Raw genomic sequence first — 21108 nt, forward strand, 5'->3', positions numbered from 1 at the left:
GTGTTTTCTTCTTCAGGTTTCTTCGGGACAGAGGAAGAGTTCTTCGGGCTTCCACGGGGCAGTGAAAGAAAAGAAGCGCAATGAGGAGTAGTTTCTTGCGGTGAAGAAAGAAGGAAGAAGAAGAAGATTGTTCTCCCTAGGTTTCTTCTTGATGACTTGTGGCAGAAGAGAAATTGGATTTATTTCTCTTGTAAGTTTGTCTTTTTCGGTGTATCTCGGTGTAGAGAGAATAACAGAGAGAGAAGAAGAGAGAAATCAACGAAGAGTGAGAGATTCCTCTTGTAAGTCAAGGTGATCGATTTGTGTAAATCCCTCAAGTAGTAAAATCCTCTGCAACTCCGTGAATATAGGCAATCTGCCGAACCACGTAAATTTGTGTGTTGTTCTTTCTGGTCTGATTTTTCTCGTTCTATTTTTCGCTTCAAAGATCGTTCTCCTGTTTGATTTATATATATACCACATCAACTAGTGTATATCTAAATCATCGCAACAACAACAGAACGGAGCCCACGAGCGGAGTGGAGCGGAAGGATATGTCCGGGGAGTGTCATTATGTGGGTTGGGGGTGCGGGGGTAACACCCCGTGGTTTGGTACATGGGTAATTTAAGTAATTACACATTGTACTATATGGTTATATATATATGTCCTGTTTGTAACCCTAAGTGAGCCTCTGAGAGTCTGAGAGCTGAATATTATATTATGTATTCTTTTCCGAATATTGAAAGGAAGTCGCCGCTCTGCTCCCGAGAATGTAGGCATCTTTGCCGAACCTCGTAAATCTCTACGTGTTCTTCTGGATTTGTGTTGATTCTTATTTTTCTTCCCTGCCCTTGAACCTCACTCTGATACCACTTGCTGAGAAATTAGAGCGAAGAAAAATAAGAATCAACACAAATCCAGAAGAACACACAGAGATTTACGAGGTTCGACAAAGATATCTACATCCTCGGGAGCAGAGCGACGACTTCCTTTCAATATTCAGAAAATAATACATAATACAATATTCAGCTCTCAGGCTCTTAATAGCTCAGAGGCTCACCTAGGGTTACAAACAAGACATATATATAACCATATAGTACAATATGTAATTACTTAAATTACCTATGTATCAAACCGCGGGGTGTTGCCGCTACACCCTCAACCCACATAATGAAACTTCCCGGACAAATCCTTCAGCTCCACTCCGCTCGTGGGCTCCGCTCCGCTCCAGCATCTGTCACATTTATATGAGTCATACCTAACAACAGGTTTTACGGGAGAGAAAAATCTGGATGTAGTCAAACTTTTCAAGTAGTTTCAAATGTATTTATTGGATTTATTGCCAGACAATTTTTAAGATACATCCGTATTTACTAAATACTATTAACTTAAAACTCTTCCGTTACCAGACAGCACCCAAGGGTCAGGAAAAAAATTTGCGTACGTCAATCGTACGCAGAGAAGTGTACGTAATAGGGTACACGAGCGTTATACGAGGGTTACATGGGGGTTACAAGCTTGTTATAACTTTTTTGTAACTTTCGTGTAACTCACCTATACCCCGCGCTTTTATTTTATTCATTGGGGTTACAAGATTACGACGGGATTACACGGAGTTACACGGGAGGTACAACGCGGTTATAACCCTTTGTAATCCCCGTGTACCATTTTAATAAGTAACTAAGAATTTTTTTTCCCAAGGGTCGGGTGTTTAGATATGAAAATACTTTAAGGTGGTCCTTTTTGATAAATTTGGATTTATGCCAGAGAAGGGGTGGAACGGAAAGAGATGGAAGAGATTTGAATGTATTTAATTTTTCTGTTTATTTAATGTTTGGCTGAATTTAGGCGAAATTCAGTGTTGAATCCTATTTAAAGTCTGCTGCCAAAAAGCCCCTAAGAACTGCGTGGATCGCCACCCATTGCCGGCCTAATTTGCGTTCTCCCAGCCTCCCGTCGCCGCAGTAGTCCCCTCCAATTTCTTACTCGTCTTCCTCTTTCCCGATTTCTTCTCTCGGTAACCTTCTATCCCGGTGCTGTATGCTCCTGAATCCTGATCTCTCTTCGATACTTAAATTTTCCAGCTGGATGGGGTTATAGCATCAAAATGTTCATTTTCCGATTGGGATGCTGGTGAAGTTCTTGGGCAACCTGAGATCGTAGTTTCATGGATATAGCACATAGTCATCATCGTGGAATTCGACCAGTATTGTTGCTTATCATTTTGTGTGTCATTCCCTCTTCCAGCAAAGGAGATTCCGATCCTTTGGTTTCTTTGCCAACGAAGGTCAGATTGAATTTTTTTTCCCATTCTTACTATTTCTTCTCTTCTTTTACTCTCGACTTCTGGTTTGGTGATTTGCTTCCATTTTCTCTGTAAATCTGAGTGGGATGTAGGGTTCACAGAATAAAGAACTGAATTTCTTTTGGGAGTTCTAACTTGTAAGTTAAGTTCTTACTACTATAATTTTACGCTCAAGTTACGCATTATGGACTGGTTTTACAGTCGTAAATAAGCTTGGAATTTGTGATTTGAGACTTAGATTTTGATAATGTCTATTCTTTTCTGTTATGTGAGTTCTACCTATTTCTCACAGGCTCACACTATTAGAGTTTGTAACCTAAAATTTGTGGTGCTGGATGGAAAAGTTATCAGTGCGGCATTTGTCGTGGAATTTAAATTATAGAAAAATTTTTGTGAGATTTTGTGGTGCCCTTGCCATGTATGTGTGCCTTACATACATTCCACTCAGTTCTTATCTATTAACATCACTAACACTTAAGTTCAATTTCTACATATGCATGGAAAAATTTTTAAATCTTAAAAAAGGTTGTATTTTTTGACGTGATGTGAATGATTTGGGTGTTATAAATGTAAAAATTAAAGCTTTGATGTTAGATATGTAAATACATGATAATTGGATGGAATGTATGTGTGTGTGTGTCTCTCTCTCTCTCTCTCTCTCTCTCTCTATATATATATATATATAATGCCATGATTGGTGCAGTCTTGTTTTTATGTTATTTGTTTGTCTTTTCGCTTTAAAAAACAACTTGTTTGCTATTGGATTATTCGTGCTGACAGGAATGTAGCTATCCAAATGTCGTTGGCTGCTCTGCTTGTTCACAAGATAATCTGATGGGGTCTTTCTTTGATGCCCACATCAACCTATCTGATTCAGATTTTAGTAATTATTTAGCTCAAAATATTCACTCTGGTGATATTTGTGAAGGCATGATTGATAATATAGATATATTTAGACTTTCATCTCTTTTACGTGAGCTCATTGGTGAAGGTTCCCATAGACAACTAGTCACCACAATGGTATTCTGCCATAATCCAAAGTTTACTCATTTTTTTGAAGACCATTTTTGCGAGGCCATTCTAGTTGAGTATTTTCCTCCCGGGGTCTTTTCTGATCTCTTTGAGCTGCAACATCTGGTTTTGCGTGAAGGTTAGAAGCTTATTTTGTAGAGAAATTTGCTTACATATCAAACAATTCTTATGTATTTGCATAACCAACACTGAAATTTTGATAAATACATTTAAAACGCTTTGGTATTAAAAATAGAGAAAAGTGTCTAAATAGTCCCTTGACTCTTTTAGAGGTTTATTTTAGTCCAACGTCATGTTAGTCTCTGGATTATTTTAGAGACTTTTTTAATGGGGGCTAAAATAGTCCACCCTGGGGATCATTTATGCCTATATTAAAAGAGTACAAAGACTAATTTTACACTTTTATAGAATATGAGACTAAAATGAGCCCATGTAATTAGTTAGGGAACTATTTTGGCACTTCACTCATTATATTTGTATGTAGGAAAATGTGCATGTCACTTTTAAAAAGTTAGTGATTGTGTTATTTTTAATGTGATGACAAAGATTTGAGTGGTATGTTTGTAAATATTAAATTTTAGGTGTTAAAATGTAAATATATAAAAATTTGTGGTTTGTGATATTGAATCATAGCCTATTGTGTAAATGTTAACTTCTTTTGGTTTTTGCAGTGTTTCTCAGTGTTTTTGTTTTTGGAGACAAAAACCTGGAATTGCCTTCTGCTCTTTCCAATAGATCAGTAGTAGAGATTCACATAGATGTCAAGAGTGATGCCCACAAAGTTGTTGTTCAACTGCCTCTTCATTCTAGATATCCGGTGAGCTTGAAGTTTATATTAAATTATTCACATATTGTTTTTTTTCAAATTTTAATTAAATCATGCCTGTTGCAGTTGTTTTTTTTAATGCAAAAAATATGTTACCCTTGAAAATTATTATGCATTTTTTTTATTTTTGAATGAAGAATGAGTTCTCTATCATTCAACTGTTGTATGCGCTAGGCAAGAGGAGAAACTTCGTCTAGGTCTGGATAATTAGCCATTTGGCGTGTATTGTTTATTTAATAGAAGTCTTTGGTAGTGCTTGCATGTTGCTTTGCAGACACATGGTGGAGGCTTCTAACTGGTAGTTGATGCAGTACTTTTCTTTTAGTTATCTATAAAACACAACATAATTTCAGAAAGTATATCCTTATCCTGCATCAGAATCTAATTCTATTATTTTAAAGTTTGCTATAAATGATTAATTGTGATTATTTGTTTTCTCTTTATTTTCTAGAAATTTAGAAACTTGAATTGAAAATTTCAGTTCTCTTTTTTTCTTGTTGAGAAGATTAACAATGCTGAGAGATGGTGAGGGAAGGTAATGAAGTGAAATTACATGTCATGTATATTTCTTTTAGTGGTAATGCTTATTTGGAATGAGGCAAGAAGTGCTCTTTGAGGGAATTAGTTTCCGTTGTAAACAAGATTTGCTTTATTACACCATCATCTTTTTTGACATTCAGTTTTTGGTCTATTAAGCTTTTTGGGAAGCTAACATCTCTTGCTTTCTTAAGGAATTGGAATCTAGATGCAGTTCTTTGCACATAGTTGGATTAATTTTAAGGAAATTTACATACCTAGCACACAATTCTTATCTATTTACATATCTCACACCCAAACTTTCATTTTTACATAGCACTTTGGCCCTTTCAACCTATGCATGAAAAGATGTATTTCACTTTTAAAAAGTGCTATAGGTGCCTTTTCTGATGTGATATTTATGATTTGAGTGTTATATGTGTGTATAAAATTTAACGTATGAGATATGTAAATTCAGTAGAATTGTGTGATATTTATGTAAATGCCCCTTAATTTAAATACAAGAGCGTAATTGAGAAATTTCATAAGATAATGAAGAGCATCACGTTAGTACTTGTGAGCACTTCATCTTGTTCTTAGCAGGCTACTTGTTAAAAAGCAAAATTTTTGTTCATGAATGTGGACTAGATTTCAATTACACACGTAATAGACAGGATAATACTTAAATTTGTTAATTATGTGTTATGTTTATTGAATAATCTTCAATTTTGTTCCATTAGCAGAGTGAATAAATATAAATGAACTTTATTGGAATGTGGCTACAACGTTTTGTTAAGATGATTATGAAGTTGTTATGGAGAAAATAACTTTTTCAAAAGCTGCTATGTGGGCATATATATATATATATATATATATATATATTTATATTTTTTTATAATAATTTTCTTCCAGGTAACACATTTTAGCAAACCTGAATGTTAAAGGGAGATTCCCATCATATAATTTTTTGAGGAACAAGTAATCAATAATCAGACAGAAGTTTGATAATGATTTAAAAACAAAAATAATGAGAGATCTACCTAAAGCAGACCCATAAGTTAATTCTATTGCATTATGAAGATCTCAGCATACTACCAGCCCTCCCCAACCCTATATCAGGTTGATGTCTATGCATTGGGGACAACATTAATGCATATAAAAGAAACACAAAAAACAAACCTTCTTTTAATTACTTTATTTCATTAGTTGCCACTTGCCAGCAAAGGAAAATCATGCCATTTTTTCCTCCAACAAAACCATAGTTTTCTTATATTTAGTTACTTGCTAAAATGCTGTTCCTCGCAATATATTCTTATGACATCCAATATTTATAAATCTAACCCTCTTTTTCATCAGCCTCTTGATTCAAGTGGCTACTCAAACATAACAATTGGCAAACCAGACCTGTTCATGCGTTGCAGACCAAAAGACTCCCAAATTGAACCCTGTTCTTGGACTCTGATTGATTTGGGCGTCTTATCTACAAGCAACGTGACATGGAGAATTCCCTGTGGAAATGAGGTGCACACAAGACCTGTAACTATTATAACCTTTTTATCAGCTCTGATCTGCTCTCTTTTAATCGTTTTATCAACCATTTGTCAGTCTAAGAACAGAAGTAAACTTGAATAGCCATAATTGAGCACTGAGCCTTCTTATTGTCCTTGTAGTTAGTTGTACGTAGCAATTCTCTTCATTTGAGAGGTGAGGTCATGCATTTTGAATATTTTAACAATGCAGAATGGGATGATATTTTTGTCCGAAATCGTAGTATAAGTGGAATTATGGGTGGCCCATGAGTTACAGCATAAGGAAATTTACATACATACAATACAATTTTTATGTATTTTTATATCTAATACCTAAACTTTTATATTTATATTTAAAACACTGTGCGATAAGCCTATACATAAAAAGATGTGTTTCACGTTTTAAAAAATTGGTAATAGTGATATATTTGATGTGATATCAAAGGTTTGAGTGTTAAGTATGTAAATATGAAAGTTCAGGTATTAGGTGTGTAAATATATATATGAATTGGGTGGTATGTATGTAAATGCCCTGAATAATAAATGACATGTCTTTGGTCAAGTAAGAAAATTAGGAACATTTACATACTTACCACTCAGTTCTTATGTATTTACATATCTAACAGTTACACTTCAATTTTTACATATATGCAACCTTACCTATTCATGAAAAGGTATATTCCGCTATTTAAATGTTAAAATAATGATATTTTTTATGTGATATGAAAGATTTAGATGATGTAAATATCAAAAGAAAAATTTAGGTATTACATATTTAAATTCATAAAAATTGGGTGGTATGTATGTAAATGTCCCAAAAAATTATGTCCTTGGCTTGAATTTCAACCTGTCCCCTCACCCTCTTTTTTTTCTTCCTTTTTATATCATCGGGATGTGCTAATGACTGGTTTGGTTCGACCCCGTTCTTTAAAAATACCGGCTCGACAACGTTCTTTAAAAATTTATATTAAACGCAGGCCGCGGGTTCGACCCCATGGCCCGTGTTCTTCGCTAACCTATTACTCTACTACTCTCTCGCGCTCCCCTCACAATGCTGCCCTCTCTCTCACATTTCTTCTACCCTAGTCACGCTCTCTCGATCGCTCCTCTCTCCTCTCTCGTGCTTCTCTCTGGTGGCAACGGGTTGCCTTTCTCCTTTCCTTCTTCCCTTCGATCTATGGTGGCAACGAGTTGCCTCGCAACTCTACCTATTCCCTCTGATCTCCGACTTTCTCTCTATTTATTGTGCTCTCCGTTCTCCTACAGTATCACCTATATTTTTTTGTTGGAATGACTTTCTCCTTGCAATTTGTGGCTTTCTCATTTGCAATTTGAAGTGAGAATTTGAATTTTATAATTTGTGGTTTTCTCTTTATGATTTTGAATTGGATTTTGTGAATTTGTGGTTGAATGTGATATGAAATGGAGTTTTATATACACCTTTAATGTTTGAGTGAGAATTTAAGAAATGGCTGAAAGAAGGTGCTTAATTTGTTGATAATAATGTTTCGAGTGCCCTGCATATAGTAGTCTCAAATGAAAAATATGGGGTGGGGTTTTATCTTTACATTTGATGTTTGAGTGAGAATTTGAAAGAGAAATGACTGAAAGAGGGTGCTTGATTTGTTGATAGCAATGTTTTGGGTGCTTTGTATGTAATTGCATCAAATGAAAAATATGGGGTGGGTTTTTATCTATACATTTGATGTTTGAGTGAGAATTTGAGAAATGGCTAAAAGATGGTGCTTGATTTGTTGATAGCAATGTTTTGAGTGCTCTGTATGTAGTAGTCTCAAATGAAAAATATGGGGTGGAGTTTTATCTTTACCTTAGATATTTGAGTGAGCACTTGAGATATGACTGAAAGAGGGTGCTTGATTTTTTGATAGCAATGTTTAGTGTGCCCTCTATGTAGCAGCCTCAAATGAAAAATATGGGATGAGGTTTTATCTTTACCTTTGATGTTTCAGTGAGAATTTGAGAAATGGCTGAAAAAGGGTGCTTGATTTTTTTATAGCAATGTTTCGAGTGCCCTGTATTCAGTAGCCTCAAATGAAAAATATGGGGGTGGGGTTTTATCTTTACATTTGATGTTTGAGTGAGAATTTGAGAAATGGCTGGAAGAGGGTGATTTTGTTGATAGCAATGTTTTAGGTGCCTTGTATGTAACTGCATCAAATGAAAAATGTGACTTTTTAAATAGAAATTATATCTGTAATAAAAATTTTCACAGTTGTTTCTTCAAGCAATTGTAGTTATCCCAAATAGATCCTAAGTTGCCTCAAATCTATATAAGACTATAGTTTATCACTCTGGGCTGATTGAATCAACTAGTTTAGCTCAGTGTTGTTAATTGCTCACCCACTTTGCTCTTGCAAATCATTACTTAGATTTATCATAATTAGACTATCCTAATCAACTTAAACTGTATAAGGTATATTTCATTTTTTTTTTGGACCAAGCGTATCTGCAACAATAAGGTGATTTTAAATTAAGAAGATTATTTGAAAATGTTAAGTGAAATAAATGATGAAATTTTTGCACAAAAGCTCATGTCAAATGAGCATTTGATGAGATGGTCTACGGAAATAATTTTTTTCTAAACAAAATAGATGATTCTTGCAAATTTAATTGGCCCATGTATACAAGCAATTGCACAAATTAGTTTTGTATATTTATTCAGCTTTGCTTTATCCAAAATTTAATTGGCCCATGTATAAAAGCAACTTCTAAAATTAATTTTTGTATATTTCTTTATCTTCTGCTTTATCGAAAATTTGAAATGGTTTGTGTCATGAAAGCCGAAACATTTTGCAATTAGTTATATTTTTTCAATTTATTATTATTTTTTTTTTTGGGAAAAATAACCCCAAAAAGTAATATGCACGATTTGAATCTGCTACCTCATGATGAAAAATTATATCCTTAGGCGGTGTGTGGCTGCGATGCAAATTAGAATTTATCAAATTTGTGAAATCCTGAGAGTGCGTAAGCAATGGTGGAGCAGATCAGTTTAATCCGCCTCACAGTTGGATTTGTATGTAGATGTAACTGCGGAGAGGGGCTATGTGGAATTACCGCATATTCTGTCAGGACTCCTAACGTAGAGAACCATTCGAAGTCCAATAAAATCACGCCACGTGGCGGTGGTAGAAAAAAATAAAAATCGGCCTGATAACACGAGAATATTCCCCCCGTGTTATTCCGTACACATCAATAACACTTGAGTAAAACACAATAACACTTGAATAATATAAAATGAATATTCTCGTGTTATCAGGTTTTTTTTTTTGTCATCGTTGCGTGACGTGATTTCATTAAACTCCGAATGACTCCCTAGGTTAGGAGTCCTGACAGAATAATTTTTCACTAGGTGAGAATTGAATTTACGGATAATTGGATTTTGTTTTCTTATGTGTTTGGATGAGTTTAGATTAAATTCATGGCTAAATCTTGTTCAAGCTGTGTTGTGCTTCTAAACGCCTCATTAATCATTATATCCCGGGTGAGGGCATTATTTTTCAATTTAATAAAAATAAAAAATAAATAATTCCTAACAGTGGCTGACGGATGCTGATTTGAAGTTATCACCCAATAATAATGTTAATAAACATTATTTTCTTCCATTCAAAATTACCAATAAGCATATTATCTAAATCATTTTCTTGAAGTTTAATTGGTCATGTTCTAATATTTGCATATAAATTTTCATGTTGAATATAATAATAAAACACGTATTTGCATGCTCCTTGATTTATGTTGTGTAATTTTATTATTTAAGCGCTTAAATCTTGTCTTTCATTTTCCTCCTAGTTAAAGCAAGGGTATCAACTCTCAGAAAAAAAAATATTACATGCGGATAAGAATAATCTGTATGCGCATAAATATACTCGAAATGTATTCATAATATCTTTTGAATGTACTTAGAATGTACTGAGAGCTTATACCACTAATTCTATTCACACATTATTTTCTCCATCAAAAATTTCAACCCATCTTTTTCACTTTCCTCGTAGTTAAATATCCGTTTGGGGCAGCTTATAAGTGCGGGCAACATTTTCAAAACACCACCGTACCGTTTGGTTCGCATGTTTCGCCAGATTATATGAAACTGCCGACGGGTCGACCCCCGCGGCCGGCCCTTTGGTTGCATTTCTGGATAAGCAGTTTATCCTGAAACACACAAGCTGCCCCCACGTGGCGGTGGTAGAAAAAAAATAAAAATCGGCCTGGTAACATGGGAATATTCCCCCCGTGTTATTCCGTAAACATCAATAACACTTGAGTAAAACACAAAAGCACTTGAATAATATAAAATGAATATTCTCTTATGTTATCAGGTTTTTTTTTTGTCATCGTCGCGTGACGTGTTTCATTGGACTCCGAATGACTCCCTACGTTAGGAGTCCTGACAGAACAATTTTTCACTAGGTGAGAATTGAATTTACGGATAATTGGATTTTGTTTTCTTACGTGTTTGGATGAGTTTAGATTAAATTCATGACTAAATCTTGTTCAAGCTTTGTCGTGCTTCTAAACGCCTCATTAATCATTATATCCCGGGTGAGGGCATTATTTTTCAATTTAATAAAAATAAAAAATAAATAATTCCTAACAGTGGCTGACGGATGCTGATTTGAAGTTATCACCCAATAATAATGATAATAAACATTATTTTCTTCCATTCAAAATTACCAATAAGCATATTATCTAAATCATTTTCTTGAAGTTTAATTTAACCTAATGGGAATTTAAGATTTTCTAAATCAAACATTTCATTGGTCATGTTCTAATATTTGCATATAAATTTTCATGTTGAATATAATAATAAAACACGTATTTGCATGCTCCTTGATTTATGTTGTGTAATTTTATTATTTAAGCGCTTAAATCTTGTCTTTCATTTTCCTCCTAGTTAAAGCAAGGGTATCAACTCTCAGAAAAAAAAATATTACATGCGGATAAGAATAATCTGTATGCGCATAAATATACTCGAAATGTATTCATAATATCTTTTGAATGTACTTAGAATGTACTGAGAGCTTATACCACTAATTCTATTCACACATTATTTTCTCCATCAAAAATTTCAACCCATCTCTTTCACTTTTCCCGTAGTTAAGTATCTGTTTGGGGCAGCTTATAAGTGCGGGCAGCACTTTCCCCGTAGTTAAGTATCCGTTTGATTCGCACATTTCGCCAGCTTATCTGAAATTACGTTTGAGTTTTTATACTAAATGCAGGCGACGGGTCGACCCCCGCGGTCGGCCCTTTGGCCGCGTTTCTGGATAAGCAGTTTATCCTGAAACGCACAAGCTGCCCCAATCAAACACTAAGCAGAGGATCCTGACTTTCAAAAAAAAAAACAATAATCGAACACAAGTATGATACAACAACAACAAAAACTTAATCCCACTATGTAGGGTCGACAACATGAATCCTTTTTCTCCATTGAGTCCTATTTAGTATCATATTTTCATTTAGTTCTACTAAATTGAGATCATTTCTTTATATAATAAGCCCAAGTCTTCCTATGTCCACATCTGCCTTTCTTAACAAAAGTCGAATCTAAAACATCTACCCTCCTAATCAGATCATCAGATGGTCCACGTTTAATGTGACCAAACCATCTAAGACGGCTTTCTCTAATTTTGTCCGTCACAGGAGCTACACCAACCCTATCACGAATATATTCATTACACATTTTGTCTCTAAGTGTCCGAACACAAGTATGATGAGGGTTTAAAAAGCATTTCAGTCCCAAGCACTCATATATCACAAGTATGCATTACAGGTGGAGCATATTTTAGCTTGGAACAATTATCAATTTATCATTTATAATGACCGAAAGAAGCACGAATGATGCTAAATCTTGAATCCTTGAAGCCATTGATGATAAGCTTTTCATCTCATTATCTCGGTTAATACAAAACCCAATCACATAAACATTAATAAAAAAAGACTTGGAATTAGATAATGAGCAACTCCAGCCTAATATTTTACTTTCAAGCCAGAGCTCTCCTGAGACGGTACTGTTTTATGTAGGCCGTAAAAGAAGCGGCAGTTGTTGAAGCAACTAACCAACTGCAAAAAAATAAAAAGGGTCGTTTACATAAATAGCATGCAATTATTATGTATTTACATATCTCACACCTAAACTTTCAAATTGACACAAATAACACCCATTTATTATGAATTCTGGTGACTGGGTTTATTTGGTGCCCTTTTTTGGCCTTTCGTTATCTTCTTATTCAACTTTCGTCTTCAAAGTTGGCCTTTCGTTATCTTCTTATTCAACTTTTTTTGGGTGTAGTTGGAGACCTCAAGCCGGCTCTGTATTTTTAGCTTAAACCTTAAAACCAATACCCTAAGCTCTTAAACTTTAAACACTAAACCTTAAACCTTAAATAAATAAAAAAATATAAATATTAAAAAAAAACCTTATACTCTAAATCAAAAATCCCTCAACCATATGTCCTCAACACTAAACCCTAAACCCTAAACTTTAAGACCATAAAATTCTACGCTAAATCATAAACCTTAAACTATAAACTATAAACCATAAACCATAATTTCGAACCTAGAACTCTAAACCCTAAAGCCTATAACTTTAAACCTAGAACACTTAACCCTAAAACTTAACCAATAAACCCTAAAGTATTAAACCCAAAATCCTAAAACCTTAAACCCCTACTACTAAGCCCTAAATTCGTTAGACCTTAAACCTTAAAATCTAAAACTTTAGACCCTAATCTTGAATAAATCCTAATTTATAAATCTCCCACTTAAACGTTGAATAATACACCTTAAACCCTAAATCATAAAACCTAGAAACTCTAAAACCCTAAACCCTACACATTAAAACTATTAAACTCAAAAATTTAAAATCTACCCTAAACCCCGAAACTTAACTCTAAATTTTAAACCTTTAAACCTTAGAACCCTAAACTAAAGCTAATAAACCTCAAACCCTAAATCATAAACTTAAAAAACTTTAAAGACAATAACAAACTAAACCTTGAACAATAAACCATAAACCTAAAATCATAAATCATAAACTCTTAAACCTTGAATAATAAACACTAAATCCTAAACTGTATAGCTTAAAACCCTAAGTCTAAAAATATAAACTCTAAACCCTAAAATCATAAACCCTAAACCTTAAACCCTATACCCTAAACCCTAATATGAAAAATCTTTAAATATTAAACTTTAAACTCTAAAATTTAAATATTTAACTCTAAACATTTAACCCCCTAAATCTTAAGCCATATACTCTGCATCTTAATCCTTAAACCCTAAGTCCCAAAATCCTATAGCCTCAACATTAAACTCTATAAAGCCAAAAACTTGAAACCTTGAATGCTAGCTAAATAATAAACCATAAACTCTTAAAATTGAAATGCTAAACTCTAAACTCAAATTACTAAAATCTACACATAAATCCAAAATCCATAAACCCTACGCCCTAAACGCTTAACTAAAAATCATAAAATCTTAAATCACTAAACCCTAAACCTTAAAATCTTGAATCAAAACCTTAAAAGATAAACCCTAAACCCTAAACCAAAACCATAAACTAAATAATATATATCATTAACCCAAAATTCATAGAACATACACCCTAAACCCTAAACACTAAACTCTAAAATCTTAAACTCTACACGCTCAAAAGATAATAACCTCAACTCTAAATCCTATACCATAAATCCTAAAACCAAAGCCCTTATTCATAAACTCTAAACTCTAAATCCTAAATTACAAACTTTATAAGATTTAAACACTAAATAATAAACCCAATACTTTAAACCTTAATCCTAAAGCCTAAATTCTAAACCCTAAACCCAAACTTTATAAACCTTAAACCGTAAATCCTAAATCTTAAACCTTTGATCATAACTACATAGACTAGCTAAATCCTAAATCTAAACGCTTACCCAAAACCCTAAACTCTAAACCCTAAATAATGAATCCTCCTTAAACCCTAAACCCTAAACTCCAATTTTAGCCCCTCGACTTAATTTGAGATTTAGGATGGATGCTTCACAAAAGCCTCACTTATTTTTTTGAGTTTTATTGCTGTGCCCCCTTTTTTTAGTTTTCATGGCTGGTGGTTATGTTTATATGCAGATTGTTTGGACTTTAGTGATACGTGGCTAAGTATGTAAATGCAGAGGAATTAAGTGGTATGTATGTGAATGCCCCTTCTAAGTATAAATTTAATTTAGTGTAAGATATGTAAATACATGGAAATTGGGTGGTATGTATGTAAATGCCCATTCTAAGTATCAATTTAACATCAAATTTGGACCAAATCTGAAGCTAGCAGATTTCAATCCAGTTTATATCCAACATTTTAACGAACTTTTCAAGATTCTAACGAAGAAACTCAGAATTCTGAAGGTATAATGCACAAGGATGTCAACTAATTACCTCAAATAAGTTATGTACATCTTCGATTCTTCATTTCCAAGTTCTGGTTGCAGAAGAGCAGCAGCTACTAAAAGAAGTTGGAAGACTGTATTGACCTGATAACAGTGTATGTTCAAAACGACGATGACGACAAATATATATATAATAATAATAATTTTAAAAGACCTTGAAGACAAAAATTTGACAGAAGAGGACATACTTTGCTGATGAGGAGAGGCTCCACCTTCTCCCTATGAGCATCATCCAAATTTACAAAATCAGACCAGCTTTTCCACTAAATGAAAGATCGACTTCAAATGGTGAGATTTTCTCATCATGTTGATGTGGTTATGCAAAGCATCTAATTCTAATGTATTAACATATCTCACGCCTAAATTTTCATATTTACACGCACAACACTCAAATCTTTAATATCACATTAAAAATAGCACTTATCACTTTTTAAAAGTGAATACACCTTTTCATGTATAGGCTTAAAGTACTGAAGTGCTATGCATGTAAATATAAAAGTTTAGTTATGAAATATGCAAATACATAAGATTTATGTGTTATGTACGTAAATTTCCCTACTCAATGGATACAAGGACATTCACCTGCCAACCCAGATTAGATGCTCTTGTGAAAATCGCTCCGCTGACAAGGGCAATGTCTCGTAATATAACAAGTCCCACGAGACCGGCTTCAAAATCCAAACTTTTAAGACAAATAATTATCCCAAATAAAAGAAAAAAAAAAACTTCCTAATGTGTCAAGCACGGAACCATTAACACATCAAATCAACAATTTGGTTTGAGTCAAAAACTTGATGCTCGTCTCTCATTTCTTAAAAGTACCAAACTGCAATTTTGCCCAACTATGATCAAAGGAATGACAATTCATTTACAACAACTTTATTAACCACACACAAATCAAGGTTTTATATATAAACCTACATATGCTTAGCGATACATCGTATACTTGTGCATTATGAAGGCTCTAATGACTAGAATCATCCAGATATATTCAAAATAAAGAATATGCAAATTTAAACTGCTTCAAATTTAATACAACTAAAAGAAACCCACCTGCGCACGTAGGCTGGTTATATGGATAATATATATAACTTAATAAAGGAAACCATGGTTTAGCCTTTTAATTACAAGAAAACTTACAATTTATAAGATCTTTTTTAACCATAGCAACTGCAACACAACCAATCAGAATCTGCCATATTAAAAAGAAAAACCAAGATCAATATTTATTACAAATGCAAATTTCTAGCAAGTTTAAATACGGTCAAATGTCAGTTCTCGAGCAGAGAATCAACATTCAAAACATAGCATTGATGTCCACTTTTCAAAAATATGGTGTACCCAGATAGCTCGATGGATAAATATGAAACAAAATGAATCAAAACATGTTCGAGATTAAAGGGTCAACCTTATCTGCAAGTGGATCCAGATAAGATCCAACCACAGAATTAATATTCATCTTTCTGGCAATGAAACCATCCAACTGTGACACAAATAAAAATTAAAAAAAAAAAGATATAAAAGCATCAGCACCATCAAACAAGCAAAATTGTATTCCAATCATAGTTTCAAAACTTACCCAATCAGTTGCTCCAGAAAGACTCAATCCGCAAAAGGCATAAATATACCACTCATTCATGATCATCCTGTTACGAAGAATTCCATAATGCTTTGATTTGAGAGAATGCCAAATAATAAATGATGAGTATTAAATACCATCATGTCTCCACTATTCTTATTCAGTACAGCTAAAGATAAAACTAAGCATTAATGAATTCATGTATATTTCTTTCATATATCTTTTAATAGCCATAAAATCAGCTACAAACAGGTAATTACTAGTACCACACATATTGCTTAATATGTAACTAATGAACTTAACTGATATCATGCTATCTAATTGCTTATTTTTTTCCTGAACCAATGTCATCATAGATTAAGCCGAGATTCTTTCTTTTCTACCTAACAAACTCTCCCATGAACATTTAATCGACTCCATCTAAGATATCCTTCTGATAACTAACAAAAGGCAAACTAAAACAAATCACCTACCAACCAATGACAGGCCCTGAAACCATTCTGCTGATAGAGATCAAGTTGGGTAAATTCAACCATCTTTCATCAACACCAACCCTTTCGGCGTCCGCATGATTCTTCCGCCCCTCCACATACCGCACATCTCCAACGGCACTGCTTCCCAGTCCAATAGGGAATACCCTTTCCCGAAACAAATCAGAGGGGAAGATCGCCTCCCTCCCTCGCAGATACAGAGGAGTCGCCGACTGCGAGAGCTTCCAAGCCGGCTGTACAACGGGGAAGGGAGGCCATCCGGATAAAGGGGAGACGAGACTTGATCGAGGGGATGGGAGGCGGGAAATGAATCGCGGAAAAGGAGGGATGAAGAAAGTCGAGGGCGGAATGGAACGAGGAAGATGAAAGGGAGAGGGGAGGCAGAAAAAGTGGGTATAAGATTGGAAATAGAGGGAAGATCTGCAGTTGTGGTTTCTGAGGCGGGAGATTAGGGTTTTAACGATAAACATTTGAACATCTTTTGTGGCAGAGTTGGCGACCGCAGGGATTTAGTAGAAGTGGTGCGCAAGCAGAATAAGGCGGCGTTTGGCCGGCTAGCTTGCACATCAGATTTATGTTTAATGGGATTTATGGATTTATGTAATCCAAAAATAGCGGGAAATGAATCGGCTTGTATTGGTATTTTTCATTTTTGCGCAAATAGAATTTTTTGGGAAATTTACATAAATACCACATACTTTTAATATATTTATATATTTTACATCTAAAAAGTGACATTGCACTTATAATACTTTAATGTCATAAATTAATGCATGAATAGATTATTAGCTTTTTATAAGTGAAAATTTTCTTTCTTAATTTTACAAAAAAAAATTATTTTATTTTAAAAAAGTTAATAATAGTAATATTTATTATGTGAAGTTAAAATTTTGAATTTAATAAATGCAAATATAAAAATTTGTCTATTTGACATGCAAATACATAAAAATTATGTGATATGTACGTAAATGCCCCCAGTTTTTAGTGAGATAATTATTTATGAAAAAATTCAGAAGTTATTATTTTGAGAAGTTTACATACATACTACATAGCTTTTTTAAGTATATATATCTAATATTTAAACTTCTATATTCATACCTAAATCAATTGATGAAATTAAATGAAAGATGAAAAGTGATTAGAGCAATAACTTTCTGTCAAAGAATAATATTTTAACTTCTATATTCATACTTACAACACTTTGTTATGCATTTAAATGCCCCTATTATGTTTGAACCCTCTTTGCTATGATTAGAGCAAAAACTTTCTATCAAAGAATAATTGTGGAAGATCTCCAACAATATGCATATCATAGAAGTTTTATTTTGATTTTCACTTTTAATTTATGAATGTGTGTATGGCCAAAAGTTCAAGGATCAGGTTCAGAGCAGGTCTGAGATATCAATCCAGAGAGAGAGAGAGAGCTCATAGTGCAAACTAGACTGGTTCAACCAAAATAGTTCGACCAATCGATCAACCCAACCAGAGAGTTACAGCTAACAACTCACCCAAGGTGATTTGCATGTAGATGTCTGCTCAGACTAAGGCAGCCCAATAACTCACCCTGTGACAACTTGGTAGAACTCTCAGTAAGACTTATTTTCCTGAGAGAATCGGCTCCCCCATGTTTAGATTAATTGGTAGATGTGTTGTCACCAACAAGCTACGCATGAGGAAATACATCTTACAAGGAACTATTTATTATTCATATAAGGGGATAAGAATAACTTTAAAAATAACACGCATGTGAGAAGATGATAAAGGGAATATATTGATGATCTCTCAGAAAACTAAGTGTGATGAATACTTGATTTGTAATACATAAACCAATTCTTTTATAAAAAGGGGCGACCCTTACAATATAGGGAGATGCTCTACTTATGTTGAAGAAGCACATCTTTTTTCCTTCCCTTGCACAAATATCTATCTTTAAAATTAAGTGTAAATTATATGTAACCTCATCATCATTATTATATGCAGTTTTATTCTAACTATTTGGCTAGACTTGTCAAATTATTGTGATAAATTAATATATAATGAACGTTAAGAACCCTTTTCTGATTAATATTATACTTTGTGTTGCATCCCAAGAATAATGACTTGTGAGCACAACATAAAAGCTTGTCACTGCTTACTGTTAATAAACCCAAATAATGAAGATAATTTTATACAACTAATCGGACGATAAGAAGTATGAGTGCTCAATTATGATGATTACATTTTACTTTGTTCTTTACAGAATAATATATGCTTGATAACACAACTACAAGAGAGCAGATCAGAGCTGATAAAACGGTTATAATACTTACGGGTCTTGTGTGCACCTCATTTCCACAGGGAATTCTCCATGTCACATTGGTTATAGATTGGATGCCCAAATCAATCAGAGTCCGAGAAATAGGTTCACTTTGGGAGCCTTTAGGCCAGCAACACATGAACAAGTCTGGTTTGCCGAGTGTTATGTTCTAGTAGCCACTTGAATCAAGAGGCTGAGAAAAAAAGAGAGTTCGAATAAGATACTCTGGACATCATAAATCATTATTTTTTTCTCTTTGAGTAGAAGCATTATAGCTAGTAAAACTCAATATAAGAAGATTATCCTTTTGTTGCAAGTGGCAACAAATAAAATAACATAAATAAAAGAAGATTTTTTTTCCTACATAGACTAAGGCCATGTCCAATGCATAGAGTTTTACCAAATATAGGTTTTAGGGAGGGAAGGTTGTATTCTGAAACCACCATACTACATAGAGTCAACATAAGGTTTATTTAGAGCAACTTTATCACGGCTTCACTTTTAAAGCTATTGTCAGACCTTTGTTTATATATTAGTATCCCCCATTAAAGCTTCTTAAAAAACTAGGGGCATTTACATACACCTGCCCAATTCCTGTCTATTTATATATCTAGCACCTAAACTTTACTTTTTTTACTTTTACACCACCCAAAACTTTCATATCACATCAAAAAATCTTTATTTAAACTTTTAAAAGCAAAATATATCTTTTCATGCATACCTAAAGTGACATATATGTAAAACTTACAGTTTAGCTGTTAGATATGTAAGTACATAGGTGGTAAGTGTGAAAACCTTCCAAAAAATTATTTTATCAGCTGCCCCAAACATACTCTTAATTGCAACTCCAAAGCTACCCTCTTCCTTTACATGGGATGCATATGGAAATGTTTGATATGAGTTGACAGGCTTTTGATTATGGGGAACTGCAGGCCCAAGAAGCATACAAGAACTTGAACCCACCTTCTTTTCTTCGTTTAGAACAAACTCATATAAAAGTCATTTATATTTGTCCACTCAACTCATCGAACAAATTTGAACATAATTCAAGAAACATAACACAAATTTCTAAATTTCTAGAAAATAAAGAGAAAACAAATAATCACAATTAATCATTTATAGCAAACTTTAAAATAATAGAATTAGATTCTGATGCAGGATAAGGATATACTTTCTGAAATTATGTTGTGTTTTATAGATAACTAAAAGAAAAGTACTGCATCAACTACCAGTTAGAAGCCTCCACCATGTGTCTGCAAAGCAACATGCAAGCACTACCAAAGACTTCTATTAAATAAACAATACACGCCAAATGGCTAATTATCCAGACCTAGACGAAGTTTCTCCTCTTGCCTAGCGCATACAACAGTTGAATGATAGAGAACTCATTCTTCATTCAAAAATAAAAAAAATGCATAATAATTTTCAAGGGTAACATATTTTTTGCATTAAAAAAAACAACTGCAACAGGCATGATTTAATTAAAATTTGAAAAAAAACAATATGTGAATAATTTAATATAAACTTCAAGCTCACCGGATATCTAGAATGAAGAGGCAGTTGAACAACAAATTTGTCGGTATCACTCTTGACATCGATGTGAATCTCTACCACTGATCCATTAGAAATTGCAGAAGTAGATTCTAGGTTTGTGTCTCCAAAAACAAAAGCACTGAGAAACACTGCAAAAATTTTAAAAAAGTTAACATTTACACAGTAGGCTCTGCTTCAACATTACAAAACAAGCTTCTAACCTTCCTGCCTAACAAGATGTTGCAGCTCAAAAGGATCAGAAAAGACATCATGAGGAAGACACTCGAAAACAATTGCTTCACAAAAATGCTTTTCAAAAAATTGAGTAAACTTTGGATGATTTTCGAATACCATTGTGTTGACTAGTTGTCTTTGGGAACTTTCACCGATGAGATGACGTGAAAAGGATGAAAGTCCAAATATATCTGTATTATTAATCATCCCTTCAACCAAACCACAAGAGTGAATTTCTGATCCAACAGCTTATTAAAATCCGATAGGTGTCTGTGGGTATCAAAGAAAAGCCCCTTCAGATGATCTTGTGAGCAATAGAGGCAGCCAATGATATTTTGATATT

The 21108-nt window shown here is 33.8% G+C and overlaps 2 protein-coding genes and 1 pseudogene across 4 annotated transcripts; 1 reads left to right on the forward strand and 2 right to left on the reverse strand.

The window, feature by feature from the left end:
- Positions 1-1735: 1735 nt before the first annotated feature.
- LOC110022753 lies at positions 1736-6456 on the forward strand. Of its 3 annotated transcripts, none has more exons than XM_020721844.1 (5): positions 1736-2267; positions 2378-2422; positions 3066-3435; positions 3989-4134; positions 6016-6456. In XM_020721844.1, exons 3-5 carry the CDS (start codon positions 3120-3122, stop codon positions 6289-6291), a joined length of 738 nt encoding a protein of 245 aa, XP_020577503.1. In that variant the 5' UTR covers positions 1736-2267; positions 2378-2422; positions 3066-3119; the 3' UTR covers positions 6292-6456. The 3 variants fall into 3 exon arrangements, with proteins under 3 accessions (XP_020577503.1, XP_020577501.1, XP_020577500.1); XM_020721842.1 differs by lacking the exon at positions 2378-2422 and having other exon boundaries at positions 1736-1997; positions 2081-2267; XM_020721841.1 differs by lacking the exon at positions 2378-2422.
- A 5499-nt stretch (positions 6457-11955) lies between these two features.
- LOC110022717 (CDP-diacylglycerol--glycerol-3-phosphate 3-phosphatidyltransferase 1, chloroplastic) lies at positions 11956-17172 on the reverse strand. The gene is made up of 8 exons (XM_020721789.1): positions 16685-17172; positions 16212-16278; positions 16041-16115; positions 15773-15824; positions 15215-15300; positions 14821-14895; positions 14622-14716; positions 11956-12272 (listed from the first exon to the last, which is right to left on the reverse strand). Exons 1-8 carry the CDS (start codon positions 17170-17172, stop codon positions 12194-12196), a joined length of 1017 nt encoding a protein of 338 aa, XP_020577448.1. The 3' UTR covers positions 11956-12193.
- A 1663-nt stretch (positions 17173-18835) lies between these two features.
- LOC110022718 lies at positions 18836-20885 on the reverse strand (annotated as a pseudogene).
- Positions 20886-21108: the final 223 nt, after the last annotated feature.

The sequence above is a fragment of the Phalaenopsis equestris genome, unplaced genomic scaffold, assembly GCF_001263595.1.
Source record: "Phalaenopsis equestris unplaced genomic scaffold, ASM126359v1 Scaffold000202, whole genome shotgun sequence".
Classification (NCBI taxonomy): domain Eukaryota; kingdom Viridiplantae; phylum Streptophyta; class Magnoliopsida; order Asparagales; family Orchidaceae; genus Phalaenopsis; species Phalaenopsis equestris.